The following is a 17,413-nucleotide window of genomic DNA, read 5'->3' as shown; positions in this document are numbered from 1 at the left end:
TGCTGGGGATCTCAATGCAAAGAAACAAGCCAAAGGCTCCCATTAATTCAGCGTTATAGTGAGTTGTATTTTTACACTTATTTTTGCTGTATTTATCTGGCACAAGTGGAAAGCCGGTCCGTTAAAAGAATGCATACATTAAACCGGTCCCTGCTGGGGAAAAGGTTGGGGCCCCCTGTACTATGACATACAAAATGTAACTGTAATGTCCCAAAATGTCCAGCAGAGGGAGACCCCCATCTGCCTGAATGACTTGAACACGTTGTATCTAATTCGACAATTCGATTCAACACATCGGCACTATAACACTTTTTTTTAACATGTCTAACATGTTCTTAACTTGTTAAATACAACTCACGGCATTGCTTCTACGCTGCCTTGTGTAGGATGGCAACAGAGATTATTACATAGGAGTGCAACATGCACGACTTGCTTTTAGACGAATACCGGAAGTCCAACCAACAAGAAGTGATTTAGCGAAAGTGACATCATCCAAATGATGTTCACCGATTATAGCATACAAGAAATTTGGCGTGACAGCGTCAACATTGATGACGTAACCAAACGTCAAACTAACTTCCGCTTTGTGTCACACTACTTTCCCACCGTCACACAGTTTGTACACCCCCCCCACCCCCCTCCCGTCCTCCGCTCCCCATTTTAACGCATATACCCTACCGTCGTCATGTGTACATAATGTTTGAAGTACATATGTTCTATATACATTCATATGATATTTAGATGTGTGTTAAGTAAAGTATATAGTAATATATGCCTCGTTATAGCGTTGAGGAATGATCGCACTTATTGGTCATTGTTTCTCGGGGAAATGATATTGAGACGGTATTTCCGCCTTTGTCAATCTTTTAGCCTGGCCATATTGTTTACATTTTGATTGTCAGACGAACATGTTTGTAATGTTTGGACAACATACTAGTCTTTAATAACATGTGTATGATTTATTTTAGTTGGACTAGATGGGCGCCCATTACTGTGCCATTTGTCGGCAAACAACATTTAACGGGAAAAAACACATCTTCGGGAAAAATCATCAAAGCAGACTAAGACTTGTTCTGATGAAATTTATAGAAAAGGTAAGAAATGTGTTTATTCTAGCTGCTTGTAAAAATGCATTTTTGTGTCGTTTCTTTTGAAGTGCTTTTTAATGGGCCTGCTAGGTATTACGTGAACCTCTCTGAACCGGGCTTGTTTGAATCTACAAGAAAAAAGCTAACAAAACTGTAGCATGCTAATGTTAGCTTGTTATAATGGAAACAGTTAGCATGCTTGCGATAGGGAGACACATAGACATCTTATAAGTAGACGCAGCATTGGCTGCTGTGACGCGAGAAATTCGGCCGCCATCTTGAAGTGGTGATGAGGAGACGGCGAGCAGCCTAAACTGACAGTTGACAGGTAGAAAACAAAGATGCCGGGCTGGTGTTCAGCGTTTTCCTGCTCAAATGAGCGGACTGTTGAAAATAGGAATCGGGGGATTACTTTTCACAAGTAAGATTTAACATTAACGTACTAACCTTTCTCTGCAAACATATGGTGGCATCATGCCTTCAGTGTGCATATTCTATATAGTTTTCTGCAAACCTATGAAATGTTCTATTTTGTCTGCATTATTTTGTCAGAATGCACCAGAATGCTTCATTTGTATGTGAAAATCACAAATAAATCTTTTGGGGGAGGATGACCCCCCTACAGGGGTTTGGTTTACAAACTTTCAGCCCCACCTAAAACAAAATTCACCAGCCGCCACTGATTATGATGCATTGTCATTTTAGGCAAAGTATAAGACAATACTTTCTTAACAGAGTAATTGTAACCAGGAATAAGTATTCAAGTAACAATATTCAAATACTAACATTGTTGGGTAAGACAGAATTTGGTTTTATTCTGAATCCAGTGAAACAGATTGGTGGTTTTAGCTGATATAAAGACTTTCAGGTGTTTATATATGTTTATGTTTAAGTATTTGGCAGACGCTTTTACATAAAAAATACATATAAAACAATCACTGTAAACATTATCATTTAAGGGAAGAATGTAATGCAAAATATCAATACAAAGTGTCAAGACAGAATAAACTCTGCTGCTGCAGCAACAGAGATACAGTCAATAGGTCCCTAAGATATATAGATATCTAATGTATTCATACATTGTTTATGTAGGATATACGCATGTATATATAAACCTAATCATATTGTTTCTTCAACTTAAAAATAGCTGACCGTTTTTTCCCCCTCCTCTGGGATTTTATTACCAGGTTTGATCTCGGACGTCTGGTCACTTATAGCATATAATAATATTCTATTACTGTTAAGCAAACTGAATAATAAAACACGCCAAAACATGTGTCCTTTATCATAGCTACACATATGACAAAAAAAGCGTGAAAATCAGTGGTATTCAGTGAGGTAAAATCAATTAAATGCGCTGACAGTTCATTGCTCCTGCCAAATGAATTGCACTGAGTGGAGCGGATCACCACTCCAAGATGGCGGCCCCGCGTCTCGTCAGCGGCAGTAGGCAGTAGCGGTCGATGCTGCGTCTACTTATAAGATGTCTATGATAGGAACAATTAGCACGCTAACGTTAGCTTGTTTTGTAGGAACAGTTAGCATGCTAATGTTAGCTTGTTGTAATAGGAAAAGTTTGCAGGCTCACGTTAGCTTGTTATAATAGAAACAGTTAGCATGCTTGCTTGCGATAGGGAGACATATCTCAAAATCCATGAGTTTTAGGTTCATACGAATAATAATGAGCAAAAACATAAGCATGCCAACGTTAGAAGTTAACATACTTCTAAGATTGCGCCAAGTATCAAAATCCATGATTTTTAGGTTAATTAGTTAAGATATTAACATCAACGAGCTAACATTAGCTTGTTTGAATGGGAACAGTTTGTATACTTACTTGCAAGATGGAGACGTGTCTCAAAACCCAGGAATTTTAAGTTTATACGAATAAGATTAGCAAAAATGCTAACAGAACCTTAGCGTGATAACATAAACGAAGGTAACATACTTTTAGGATTGCGCCAAGTATTACAATCCATGAGTTTTAGATTTAAACATACAAAATTAAATCAAAAGTTAAAATGTTAGCATGCTAACGTTAGCGTGTTATAATGGGAACGGTTAGTACATTTGCAGTAGGAGACATGTTTCAAAACCCATGAATTTTAGGTTTACATGAATAGAATAGCAAACATGCTAGCATAAAATGTAAGCATCTTAATATCGAAGGGTTAGCATACTTTTAAGTTGGCATCAAAATCCATGATTTTTAGGTTTAAACTTACAAAATTAGTTATGATGTTAACATCAACAAGTTAACATTAGCTTGTGTAAATGGGAACAGTTTGTATACTTACTTGCAAGATGGAGACGTGTCAAAACCATGAATTTTAGGTTTATAATAATAAAATAGCAAAAATGCTAGCATAAAATATTAGCATGCTAATATCGAAGGAGTTAGCATACTTCTAAGTGTCAAAATCCATGATTTTTTTAGTTGGAACAAACAATTAAGTCCATCAAGTACAGTATATTTTCAAATTCTAACAGGAGATAAATACCATTGGGGTTTCTAATTTGCCATCAACATATTTGTCTTCCAGGTGAAAGAAGTCCGTCGAACACTCAAAAAACCCGAAGTGGAAAAATGTGATAGCACTGGGCAGAAGAAAACCTTCTGGTGTTACTGCTGTGGGCTGGAAGTGGAGCGAGATGTTACTGATGGTAACATGACTGTGTTACATGGGGGCTTGTTGGAGCACATGGCAACGTGAGTTCCTTCTACACCCATGCTCATCTTTAAGGACATTTCTAAACTTCTGTTAAAATATAATAAGCACTTATTCTTCGGTTGTTTTTGTACTTTATATTATCTTCATAAATATTCTGACTAATGACGTTATCCCGCTCCCACACCAAAATGTTGGTGCTATAATTGTACTACTGGCCTAGTGGTTAGAGTGTCCGCCCTGAGATCGTTAGGTTGTGAGTTCAAACCCCGGCCGAGTCATACCAAAGACTATAAAAATGGGACCCATTACCTACCTCCCTGTTTGGCACTCAGCATCAAGGGTTGGAATTGGGGGTTAAATCACCAAAAATGATTCCCGGGCGCGGCGGTGCCCACTGCTCCCCTCATCTCCCAGGGGGTGAACAAGGGGATGGGTCAAATGCAGAGGACAAATTTCACCACACCTAGTGTGTGTGTGACAATCATTGGTACTTTAAAGGCCTACTGAAACCCACTACTACCGACCACGCAGTCTGATAGTTTATATATCAATGATGAAATCTTAACATTGCAACACATGCCAATACGGCCGGGTTAACTTATAAAGTGCAATTTTAAATTTCCCGCTAAACTTCCGGTTGAAAACGTCTTTGTATGATGACGTATGCGAGTGACGTCACTAGTTAAACGGAAGTATTGGTACACCTTTGAATCCGATACAAAAAAGCTCTGTTTTCATCTCAAAATTCCACAGTATTCTGGACATCTGTGTTGGTGAATCTTTTGCAATTCGTTTAATGAACAATGAAGACTGCAAAGAAGAAAGTTGTAGGTGGGATCGGTGTATTAGCGGCTGGCTGTAGCAACACAACCAGGAGGACTTTGACTTGGATAGCAGACGCGCTAGCCGACGCGAGCCGACGCTAGCCGACGCTAGCCGACGCTAGCCGCCAACCGCACGGATGATCAGGTGAAGTCCTTCGTCCTTCCGTCGATCGCTGGAACGCAGGTGAGCACGGGTGTTGATGAGCAGATGAGGGCTGGCTGGCGTAGGTGGAGCGCTAATGTTTTTATCATAGCTCTGTGAGGTCCCGTTGCTAAGTTAGCTTCAATGGCGTTGTTAGCAACAGCATTTTTAATCTTCGCCAAGCTGGAAAGCATTAACCGTGTATTTACATGTCCAGGGTTTAATAGTATTGTTGATTTTTTGTTTATTTTTCCAGTCAGGGGTTTATTTCTTTTGTTTATATCTGCATTTGAGCCCGATGCTATCACGTTAGCTCCGTAACTAAAGTGTTTCGCCGATGTATTGTCGTGGAGATTAAAGTCACTGTGAATGTCCATTTCGCGTTCTCGACTCTCATTTTCAAGAGGATATAGTATACGAGGTGGTTTAAAATACAAATCCGTGATCCACAATAGAAAAAGGAGAAAGTGTGGAATCCAATGAACCCTTGTACCTAAGTTACGGTCAGAGCGAAAAAAGATACGTCCTGCACTGCACTATAGTCTTTCACTCTCACTTTCCTCATCCACAAATCTTTCATCCTTGCTCAAATTAATGGGGTAATCGTCGCTTTCTCGGTCCGAATCTCTCTCACTGCTGGTGTAAACAATAGGGAAATGTGAGCAGCACTCCAGCTTGTGACATCACGCTACTTCCGGTAGGGGCAAGGCTTTTTTTTATCAGCGACCAAAAGTTTCGAACATTATCGTCGTTGTTCTCTACTAAATCCTTTCAGCAAAAATATGGCAATATCGCGAAATAATCAAGTATGACACATAGAATGGATCTGCTATCCCAGTTTAAATAAAAACAATTCATTTCAGTAGGCCTTTAACGTTTAACTTAAATCTTGTCTAAATCAGTGTTTTTCAACCACTGTGCCGCGGCACACTAGTGTGCCGTGAGATACATGTATGTATGTATATATATATATATATATATATATATATATATATATATATATATATATATATATATATATATATATATATATATATATATATATATATATATATATATATGTGTATGTATGTATGTGTGTATATACACTACCGTTCAAAAGTTTGGGGTCACATTGAAATGTCCTTATTTTTGAAGGAAAAGCACTGTACTTTTCAATGAAGATAACTTTAAACTAGTCTTAACGTTAAAGAAATACACTCTATACATTGCTAATGTGGTAAATGACTATTCTAGCTGCAAATGTCTGGTTTTTGGTGCAATATCTACATAGGTGTATAGAGGCCCATTTCCAGCAACTATCACTCCAGTTGTAAGGAAGGGATAGTAGTTCTTTTAGAGTTGGGACACAATGGACAGATTCCGGCCAGAGAATCCTTTAATCATCTTTATTGCTGAAAGGTAGATTTGAATGTGTATGGTTTTGTGTGTGTGTGTGTGTGTGGTCTAAACAAATAAAAAAAAGAGGAAAAATTACAATCCAATTATATACTCATTAATATGCAGCAATATACATGGATATGCATACATAATATAACATAATATAATATAATATAATATAATATAATATAAAGGTGTGCATAACAACAACATATATACTGCATTTAACTATGTATGAACTTCCAACAAGTTTCTAAGCTTCAGAGCCATACATGGCGATTATGTGGTCTCTGTCGCCATCTATAGGCCAAACTCCGCCATCGCAGTTGCAATGACGTTAAATAAACTACACGTAAGGAGAAAATTGGGGGTTGTGTGTGTATGGGGTGTGTGTTGGGTTGCTGTTCTTGGAAGTGGGTGGGGGAAGAAAAAAAAAAAAGGAAAATGTGATTACTGTTCTATTGTATAGTGTAATACCTGTCAAATTCAATAAAAACATTTATTTAAAAAAAACAAAAAAAAACTACACGTGAATGTAAACGCCGTCAACGAGACTAATTAGCTCTCAATCGACCCAAAAACAACTGATCTTAGCATACAATGCACCAAACATTTGCAGAAGTAGCAAGGCACGACAGTCAGTTCAAATGCTGTAACAGTATGTGACAAAACTTACATTTAGTCGTCAACGCACACAAGGCTGGCTGCCACCACTGATTGAAACCGGCTATTCTGACAAAGACGTGCTTTAAAGGGGAAATGACGTCACAGATTGACCTATCAACCTAAATGCATAGGAACATTACAAAACTGGTTAAAGGCACACAATAGGCTTTCGTACACAGCCGCCCCCAACTGTCCGTATGGCAGTTGAAACTAGAAGAAAGTCTATGAGGTAGTGTCCTCGTCATCAAGAGGTGGAAGCATGATCAGTCGGGCGACTGGGCGAAGGTAGGTGCGATTCTTCACTTGTATTCTGGCAGTCCGGACCCGTCCATCTGCTCCTGGATGTGTCTGAGTGATCCGTCCTACAGGCCACGATCCTCGGGGGAGTTGAGGATCCACTATCAAGACAACTTGACCAGCCAAAAGGGTCTTGCCATCGTTCCTCCACTTGTTACGTTCTTGCAGAAAATCCACGGCGGAAGGTGGGGATGAAGCACCAGCATCAGCCGCCCCATGAAGGGAGCTAGCTGTCTCTTGTAGAAGCTGTTTCCATGTGGAGAACTTACTGAAATCAGTAAGCTGAGTGGATGAAGCACAGGAAATAGTTCCAACGAAGGCGGATTTCCTCAGCTCTGTGGCATCCGGTTCCAGGTCAGATGTAGGCAAATTGGGCCACTCATTTTCTGGCAGGTAAAGGAAGTGCGGGCCCTTATTCCAGCGGTGCTCTTGGATCATTTCCTGCAGGGTGAGTCCACGAGTGATATCGTCTGCTGGATTGTTCAGAGAATCAACATAAAGCCACTGAGTGGGGTTTGTTAGGGTTTGGATTTCGGTGATGCGATTCCCCACAAATACTTTGAAGCGACACGATTCTGATCTGATCCAGTGCAGCACGGTCGTTGAGTCTGACCATAGCGTGATGCGATCTGAAGGGACACCGAGCTCTGTCTCTATCACTTTGGCCAGCTGTGCTCCTGTAAGTGCAGCACTGAGCTCTAGTCGCGGGATGGATAGTTGCTTTTTCGGTGAAACTTGTGATCTGGCGAACACGAAAGACACATGGGTGTGCTGATTGTCATCTACTGACTGCATAAAGGCCACTGACCCATAGGCGCGCTCGGAGGCATCGCAGAAGATGTGAATATGTCTGGTTGCAGTGGGAGTGTTCACAGTAAAAGGTACATAGGAATGGGGCACCTTAAATTGTTGTAAAGTGGGAATCTCACGTACCCAGGTTGACCACTTGTCAAGGAGATCTGCAGGCTGGATCTGGTCGTCCCAGCCGAGGTTGGACTTCCACATATCTTGGATGAGCACCTTACAACGAGTGGTAAATGGTACAATGAATCCTAGGGGGTCATAAAGGTTGGCCAGGACACTGTAGACATTTCGAAAAGTGGCAGCTGATGATTCTGGTGTGTGACGCTTGAAACTCAGAGTGTCATTCAAACAATCCCAGCATAGTCCAAGGGTGGGTTCGTGGAGGTTATCACTTGCTTTGGATAACCACAGCTCACTAGTTGCTGAGCGCGCATCAGGTGGTAGATGGGCCCCAACTTCTGGCATGTTGCTAGCCAACTGTCGGATCTCGAAACCTCCCTCGCTAAGAAGTTCACGCAGAGTGTCAATGAGAGCTTTGGCTTCTTCAACCTTACTCAGACTGTGGAGGCAATTATCCACATAGAAGGAGTGCTCAACCACTTGCATGAGCAGAGAGTCTGGTGGCTCATAGTCCCTGACGTGCTGCTGTAAGGCGTACACTGCACAACAGGGGCTGCAGGTTGTTCCGAAAGGTAGGACCTGCCATTCAAAGATCTGCGCTCTAGATTCCCTGTCCATGTTCCGCCACAGGAATCGAAGGAGTGGTTTATCATGGTCAAGTAAGCGGATCTGGTGAAACATTGACTTGATATCCCCGCTTATGGCTGTTGCATGACATCGGAACCGCAAGAGGACTCCAATCATAGTAGGGCCCAACGTTGGTCCAGGGAGGAGATGATCATTCAAAGACTGGCCATTGTAGGAGAAAGAACAGTTGAAGACCACTCTGTCTTTCCCATTGTGGTGCACCATATGATGTGGTACGTACCACGACTCAGTACTCTTTGCTGCCTCCTCTGAAGGAATCTCAGCAACGTATCCTGTTTTGATAAGTTTGTCCATCTCTCTACGATAAGAGGTTGCAAGGTGAGGGTCTTTGGCCAACCTGCGTTCAATGCTGCCTAAGTTTGGCACTACAGCATCTGAGGGTGCACATAGCATAGTGCTTGGCTGGCGACGTAACAGGGGTGTCGCATAGCGCTGGATACCATCAACAGGTACACGCTTAGAGTCAGTCTGTAAAAGAGAGAGACCTTGTTGGTCTTGCTTGGAACGAGATGCAATCTTCTCGCTGACGTAAGGGAGAGTATCGATCTGCCAGAGACGTTCCACATTCTTGAAAAGTCCAGTATATGGGGATTCAGTGGTAACGTGCAGACAGGAAGGCTGATGGGAAGATGCATAAATCACAGACGGACCTTGTAGGGACCAGCCTAGGTTGGTACAGACTGCTATGGGCCCGCCAGATGGGCCTGCTCGCACCGGCTCTGTAGGAGCAAGAAGCTGTGACATATCAGAACCTATGAGGAGTAGCGGTTGCGCTCGATGGATAGGCAGCAAAGGAAGGTCTTTGAGGTGATCGTAGCATTTTTGGAGGGCCGCTACTGGATATGTGTGCTGAGATAGGCTCAGATTCTCAGCTGTGAAGGCATTTTTAATCCAATACTTCTTGCTTGGCTTGAAGATGGGGGAGACATGAAGGCTGACTGACGAACCATTGAGCCATTTCACTTCTTGTTGAACAGTTCTCAGGTGAAGGGTTTCAGGATGCTTAGCAAGTTGTAGTTGCTCTACTGCATAGGGGAGGATGAGTGTTCTTTCAGAACCATCATCGAGCACAGCAAATGTCTCTAGAGTGCGGTCTCCATTTTGTAAGAGCACTTTAACAACTTCCAGCAAAACTCTTTTGAGGGCTTTGAGGCTGTTCCAGGTAGACTGTGGGATTTTGGTTACTCATCATCAGGACTTGTTGAGATGACTCTTGGATCGTGTCATGCAGTACTGTGAGGTGCGTCTCTTTGCATAAGTTACAAGGGCGTTTAAGCGTACATGCTGCAGCTTTGTGGCCACGACCGCACTTCCAACATCTGTTACCTTCTTGGATCCACTTATTGATCTCACTGGTATTCAGTTTCTTGAAGTCCAGGCATGAGTTGAGATAATGCTCCTTACTGTTGCAAAATGGACAATAAGGACTAGGTTTAAAGGGTTGTGACTTTGTCAGATTGGTGCTCTGGCTGCTACCGGTTTCACCAGAACATAAGAGAATTGATGCTGTCCTTTGTTTGGGCCATGGACTATTATAATCCCTCTTGGCAGGAGGAGGCCCCGGGTTGTAGAGGTGAGTGACTCGGCTGGCCAGGCGCTTAGCTTGAGCTTTAACTTGGAGCCAGGATGCCAGGTCGGGCAGGGTGTAAGTTTGGTTGGTACCTGGCTGTAGAATGCCTCGACAAAGACAGTATTCCATAAATCCGTCTCGGTGAGCAGGAGGCATTTTACTTATGAGGCGGTCAACGTGAGAACCACATTTGAGCTCGTATCCAAGGGGTCCCTCTAAAGTCCGCAACATACCAACTAAGGTCTGAACTGAGAGAGCGAAGGTGTCGAAAGCTTCTGCATCTCCCACTCTGATGGCTGGTGAGTTAAGAATAGCTCCTAGTTCACTCTGTACTAGTTGTCTAGGCTGGCCATATTTGTCTTGTAGAGCCCCTAGCGCAGCAGTGTACGGGTTTGGGTCATACATGAATGACTTGGCTAACTGCAGAGCGTTAGGGAGTTTGAGCTGATTTAGTAGAACTTGATATTTATATTGCTCGCTGAGGTGAGGATGACTATTCATCAAGTTCTCTAGCGCCATCTTGAGTAGGGCAAAATCACTTTCCCGGCCACTCTCAAACCTTGGAAGTACTGGTTTGGGAATGCCATAGGATGTAGCGATCAGCGTCTCGATACCCGGGTAGGACCAGGGTGGTGCTGCCGGGGCTGGAGTAGCAGATGGTAATGTGTATTGAACATACTGCCCAGCAGGAGGAGGTGCACCAGCTGGAACTGGTGGTTGTGGTACAGAAGTTTGCATGGTTTGTGGCACTGCGGCTGCATTTGTCATTGTTGATGCATAACTACATGTGGGAAAGACTGGTATATGTTGACTTGTGAAAGACCCAGATGCAGGCAAGGTGACAGAGACAGGAGCTGTAGTGGGGGCTACTAAAGTCGGGACACAAGTTTGTGCACCTTGGACAGGAATGGGAATCGATGTCAATGGCTGTGTAATCGGGATAGCGGCAGCAGATTTCATTGGAGTTATTGATGGGAGCTGAAGCATGTCAGCAGCGGGCGGAGCTGATGTTGTTGAAATTGCATCATCTTCAGACTCCGACACGAAAGACTTGACAATACGGGCAATGTGTAAGTCTTTCTCCAGTTTCTTTAAGCGTCTGCGCCGTTCCATTTCCCTTGCCATACTCTCCTTGGCAAGGTGAGCATCCTCTTGTAGTCTTTGTCCTTCTTTAGCTTGTGCATCCAATCTCTTCGCCTCCAAGTCAGCTTTCCTTTCCCCCTCTATTTCTTGCTGTAGGTCAGCAAGCTCCAAACCTTTAATTCGCTCCTCTAGGGCAGCTGTTTGAACATCCGGAATATTTTGGAGCAGTTGAAGCCCATGCGATCGCCGAGAGGATCGACGTGAAGAAGCAGATGACTGGTACTCTTGACGCACTCCTAGCTCTGGTTGGCCTTGCTTCACCGTGTTGTCCTACTGGTAGTGAGGAGATTTGGGCAGCAGGCAGTTGAGAGGGAAGGAGGGTGACAACGTAAGGGGCCAAATGCTGTGGTAGTCGAATGTCTCTCTTTGGCCTGACAGAGGGCTGGTGATCAGCAGGTGATGACTCCATAGTGTCTGATGGTGGAACTCTATCCGGCTCGAAGGACCAATGTAAGGAAGGGATAGTAGTTCTTTTAGAGTTGGGACACAATGGACAGATTCCGGCCAGAGAATCCTTTAATCATCTTTATTGCTGAAAGGTAGATTTGAATGTGTATGGTTTTGTGTGTGTGTGTGTGGTCTAAACAAATAAAGAAGTGAAGTGAAGTGAATTATATTTATATAGCGCTTTTCTCTAGTGACTCAAAGCGCTTTACATAGTGAAAACCCAATATCTAAGTTACATTTAAACCAGTGTGGGTGGCACTGGGAGCAGGTGGGTAAAGTGTCTTGCCCAAGGACACAACGGCAGTGACTAGGATGGCGGAAGCGGGGATCGAACCTGCAACCCTCAGGTTGATGGCACGGCCACTCTACCAACCGAGCTATACCGCCCACAAGAAAAGAAAAGAGGAAAAATTACAATCCAATTATATACTCATTAATATGCAGCAATATACATGGATATGCATACATAATATAACATAATATAATATAATATAATATAAAGGTGTGCATAACAACATATATACTGCATTTAACTATGTATGAACTTCCAACAAGTTTCTAAGCTTCAGAGCCATACATGGCGATTATGTGGTCTCTGTCGCCATCTAAAGGCCAAACTCAGCCATCGCAGTTGCAATGACGTTAAATAAACTACACGTGAATGTAAACGCCGTGAACGAGACTATTTAGCTCTCAATCGACCCAAAAACAACTGATCTTAGCATACAATGCACCAAACATTTGCAGAAGTAGCAAGGCACGACAGTCAGTTCAAATGCTGTAACAGTATGTGACAAAACTTACATTTAGTCGTCAACGCACACAAGGCTGGCTGCCACCACTGATTGAAACCGGCTATTCTGATAAAGACGTGCTTTAAAGGGGAAATGACGTCACAGATTGACCTATCAACCTAAATGCATAGGAACATTACAAAACTGGTTAAAGGCACACAATAGGCTTTCGTACACCAGTGTTCTAATGGTACAATGTGTTTGCTCATTGGCTCAGAAGGCTAATTGATGCTTATAAAACCCTTGTGCAATCATGTTCACACATCTGAAAACAGTTTAGCTCGTTACAGAAGCTACAAAACTGACCTTCCTTTGAGCAGATTGAGTTTCTGGAGCATCACATTTGTGGGGTCAATTAAACGCTCAAAATGGCCAGAAAAAGAGAACTTTCATCTGAAACTCGACAGTCTATTCTTGTTCTTAGAAATGAAGGCTATTCCACAAAATTGTTTGGGTGACCCCAAACTTTTGAACGGTAGTGTATATATATATATATATATATATATATATATATATATATATATATATATATATATATATATATGTATGTATATATATATATATATTATATATATATATATATATATATATATATATATATATATATATATATATATATATATATATATATATATATATATATATATATATATATATATATATATGTGTGTATATATATATATATATATATATATATATATATATATATGTGTGTATATATATATATATATATATATATGTGTGTATATATATATATATATATATATATATACATATACATATATATATATATATATATTTGTATATATATATATATACATATATATATATATATATATATATATATATATATATATATACATATATATATATATATATATATATATATATATACATATATATATATATATATATATATATATATGTATATGTATATATATATAGTAATATATAACCCAAAAGCAGTGAAGTTGGCATGTTGTGTAAATGGTAAATAAAAGCAGAATACAATGATTTGCAAATCCTTTTAAACTTACATTCAATTGAATAGACTGCAAATACAAGATATTTAATGTTGGGACTGAGAAACATATTTTTTTTTGCAAATAATCATTGACTTTCAATCTAATGGCAGCAACACATTGCAAAAAAAGTTGTCAATGGGGCAATTTTACCACTGTGTTACATGGCCTTTCCTTTTAACTACACTCCGTAAACGCTTGGGAACTGAGGAGACATATTTTTTAAGCTTTTCAGGTGGAATTCTTTCCCATTCTTGCTTGATGTACAGCTTAAGTTGTTCAACAGTCCGGGGGTCTCAGTTGTGGTAATTTATGCTTCATATTGTGCCACACATTTTCAATGGGAGACAGGTCTGGACTACAGGCAGGCCAGTCTAGTACCTGCACTCTTTTACTACGAAGCCACGCTGTTGTAACACATGGCTTGGCATTGTCTTGCTGAAATAAGCAGGGGCGTCCATGATAACGTTGCTTGGATGACAACATATGTTGCCCCAAAACCTGTATGTACCTTTCAGCATTAATGGTGCCTTCCCAGATGTGTAAGTTACCCATGCTTTGGGCACTAATGCACCCCCATACCATCACAGATGCTGGCTTTTCAACTTAGCGCCTAGAACAATCCGAATGGTTCTTTTCCTCTTTGGTCCGGAGGACACGACGTCCACAGTTTCCAAAAACAATTAGAAATGTGGACTCGCCAGACCACAGAACACTTTTTCACTTTGCATCAGTCCATCTTAGATAAGCTCGTGCCCAGCGAAGCCGGCAGCATTTCTGGGTGTTGTTGATAAATGGCTTTCGTTTGCATAGTAGAGTTTTAACTTGCACTTACAGATGTAGTGACAAACTCTAGTTACTGACAGTGGTTTTCTGAAGTTTTCCTGAGCTTATGTCAGTTTTTTGATGCAGTACCGCCTGATGGATTGAAGTTCCTTAATATCATCGCTTACGTGCAGTGATTTCTCCAGATTCTCTGAACTTTTTGATGATATTACAGACCTTAGATGGTGAAATCCCTAAATTCCTTGAAATAGCTGGTTGAGAAATGTTGTTCTTAAACAATTTGCTCACTCATTTGTTGACAAAGTGGTGACCCTCGCCCCATCCTTGTTTGTGAATGACTGAGCATTTCATGGAAGCTGCTTTTACTGTATACCCAATCATGGCATCCACCTGTTTCCAATTAGCCTGTTCACCTGTGGGATGTTCCAAATAAGTGTTTGATGACCATTCCTCAACTTTCGCAGTCTTTTTTGCCACTTGTGCCAGTTTTTTTGAAACATGTTGCAGGCATCAAATTCCAAATGAGTTAATATTTGCAAAAAATAACAAAGTTTACCAGTTCGAACATTAAGTATCTCGTCTTTGCAGTCTATTCAATTGAATATACGTTGAAAAGGATTTGCAAATCATTGTATTCTGTTTTTATTTACCATTTACACAACGTGCCAACTTCACTGGTTTTGAGTTTTGTACACAAATAAAGTTGTTGCAGTGTCAATTGATTTCAGTTTGTTCACATTTTAAATCCTTATTTATTCACAAACACATTATCATTTGAAAATACACTATTTGGGACCTTTGGAAATGATGGATTTTTATTTGCAATTTTTAGGGGACATGGTGTGTTTGTGTGTTTCCGTGCAATCACATCGCTGAGTAATAATTTGTTTTCCAAGGATATGCTTTGCAAAACCTGGTCGGACTCCCTATTACTGTAAATGTTTATTTTGTAATTCAGAATATTATTCATAATTTTAAAAATTTGTAATCATTAAAAAAACATTTGCTACAATTGTATTTATCTTTCAATGAATTAATGATTTTTTTGAATTTCATTATTAAGCTAAATTAAAAACAATACATATATTAATGGAAATACTGAAAAGCAGTACATTTCAGTACCTTATACCAATTCTGAGATGCATTATTAAATATATGTATGGGGGGCGTGGTGGTATATCTCAGGGATGTCAAAAATGCGGCCTGCGGGCCGGATTAGGCCATCCAACAGGTTCAATCCGGCCCACAAAATGAGTTTGCTGAGTGTGAAACTGAGCTGCTTTTTCAAATGAAAGAACCTGCTGTTCTAAATGTGTCCACTGGATGTCGCAATAGCAATTCTGTTCTGCAAGCAAATCGTTTATACCAAGCAAGTAGTACACAGGGGGGCGTGAAAGAAAATAATCAAGAACCAATAAAAATGTGAGCAAGTTCCAATCAGCCCCTTTAATGCAGTACTTCTTAAATAGTGGGGTGGTGGAAAGTGTGCGTGAGAGGCTAAAGCGTAATAGCCCCATCCTTGTTTGTGAATGACTGAGCATTTCATGGAAGCTGCTTTTATACCCAATCATGGCACCCACCTGTTCCCAATTAGCCTGTTCACCTGTGGGATGTTCCAAACAGGTGTTTGATGAGCATTCCTCAACTTTCTCAGTCTTTTTTGCCACTTGTGCAAGCTTTTTTGAAACATGTTGCAGGCATCAAATTCCAAATGAGCTAATATTTGCAAAAAATAACAAAGTTTACCAGTTCGAACGTTAAATATCTTGTCTTTGCAGTCTATTCAATTCAATATAGGTTGAAAAAGATTTACAAATCATTGTATTTTGTTTTTATTTACGATTACCTGGGAACTCTGACCTTTCAAATGTCTCCGATTTCAGACGAGAACACAAGAAGAACACTCACAAGTTCTGGTGGGAAAACAAGGCTGATCCCAAGCTGAGAGACAAAGTCATCATCACACAAGAGGAGACTGAAAAGTAAGCCTTGTGTTGACTGAAAAAATAGGGTTAAAATATATAAATCCACTGATGTTCCTTTAGGTTCAAAGCTGAGGTGGCCAATGTTTTGGAAACATATGTGGAGAAGGAGGATGAGTACATTAAACAGGTAATAGACAATAACTCTGAAAGGCTTCTTAGCAGACTTCAGCTTTTCTCTTTGTGTCTTCAGCAAGCAGAGTCCATCCGGGCCCAGGAGAGACAGCGACAAGAACTCCTCGAGTCTCTTTTAGAGGTTTGTTTTCACAGGATGCAGTGGCGGTATCCATAACTGTGGCTTTGCCTGTTATTATTTTCTCATGCAACACAGGGGCATACTTTTCAGTGCTAACTTTAGGGCTGTCAAAGTCAATGCGATAACCAGTTACTGAGGGTTTCCTTAATGGCACCGTTTTTTCTTAACGCGCAGTTAATTTTTGTCCTGTGTGACCCTCAGTCCATATCATAGAAGTGGAAAAGCAGCTGATGAGTCACTGGAACAAACAGAGCAGGAATGTACAAAGAAAATGTACATTAAATGACAAGTAAATAAATGATAAATGGGTTGTACTTGTATAGCGCTTTTCTACCTTCAAGGTACTCAAAGCGCTTTGACAGTATTTCCACATTTACCCATTCACACACACATTCACACACTGATGGCGGGAGCTGCCATGCAAGGCGCTACCAGCAGCCATCAGAGGCAAAGGGTGAAGTGTCTTGCCCAAGGACACAACGGACGTGACTAGGAAGGTAGAAGGTGGGAATTGAACCCCAGTAACCAGCAACACTCCGATTGCTGGCACAGCCACTCTACCAACTTCGCCACGCCGTCCACGTAGAGTTACTACACTACAAAGTTACTAGCTGCTGGCAAGTCAGTTTATTATTAGCGACTGGGCTTGTATGTGAACCTGTGGTTGCTTAATTTGGTTTGCTTTTCTGTCCACACAATAAAGCGCCAGTATGTATGTATGTATATGTATGTATGTATATATATATATATATATATATATATATATATATAT

The 17,413-nt window shown here is 40.8% G+C and overlaps 1 protein-coding gene across 1 annotated transcript in view; it reads left to right on the top strand.

Moving 5' to 3' along the window:
- The first annotated feature begins 724 nt into the window (after positions 1–724).
- cenatac (centrosomal AT-AC splicing factor) overlaps positions 725–17,413 on the top strand; it is a 34,169-nt gene continuing 17,480 nt past the window's right edge. The window contains exons 1-5 of the mRNA XM_062050740.1: positions 725–1,094; positions 3,632–3,798; positions 16,287–16,385; positions 16,449–16,515; positions 16,579–16,641. Coding sequence (XP_061906724.1) covers positions 978–1,094; positions 3,632–3,798; positions 16,287–16,385; positions 16,449–16,515; positions 16,579–16,641 — 513 coding nt within the window. The 5' untranslated portion in view covers positions 725–977. The remainder of the gene's footprint in view (positions 1,095–3,631; positions 3,799–16,286; positions 16,386–16,448; positions 16,516–16,578; positions 16,642–17,413) is intronic.

This window comes from Entelurus aequoreus, linkage group LG06 (genome assembly GCF_033978785.1).
Source record: "Entelurus aequoreus isolate RoL-2023_Sb linkage group LG06, RoL_Eaeq_v1.1, whole genome shotgun sequence".
Lineage (NCBI taxonomy): Eukaryota > Metazoa > Chordata > Actinopteri > Syngnathiformes > Syngnathidae > Entelurus > Entelurus aequoreus.
Note: the sequence above shows the minus strand (reverse complement) of the source record. Positions and strands in the feature narration are given on the sequence as shown.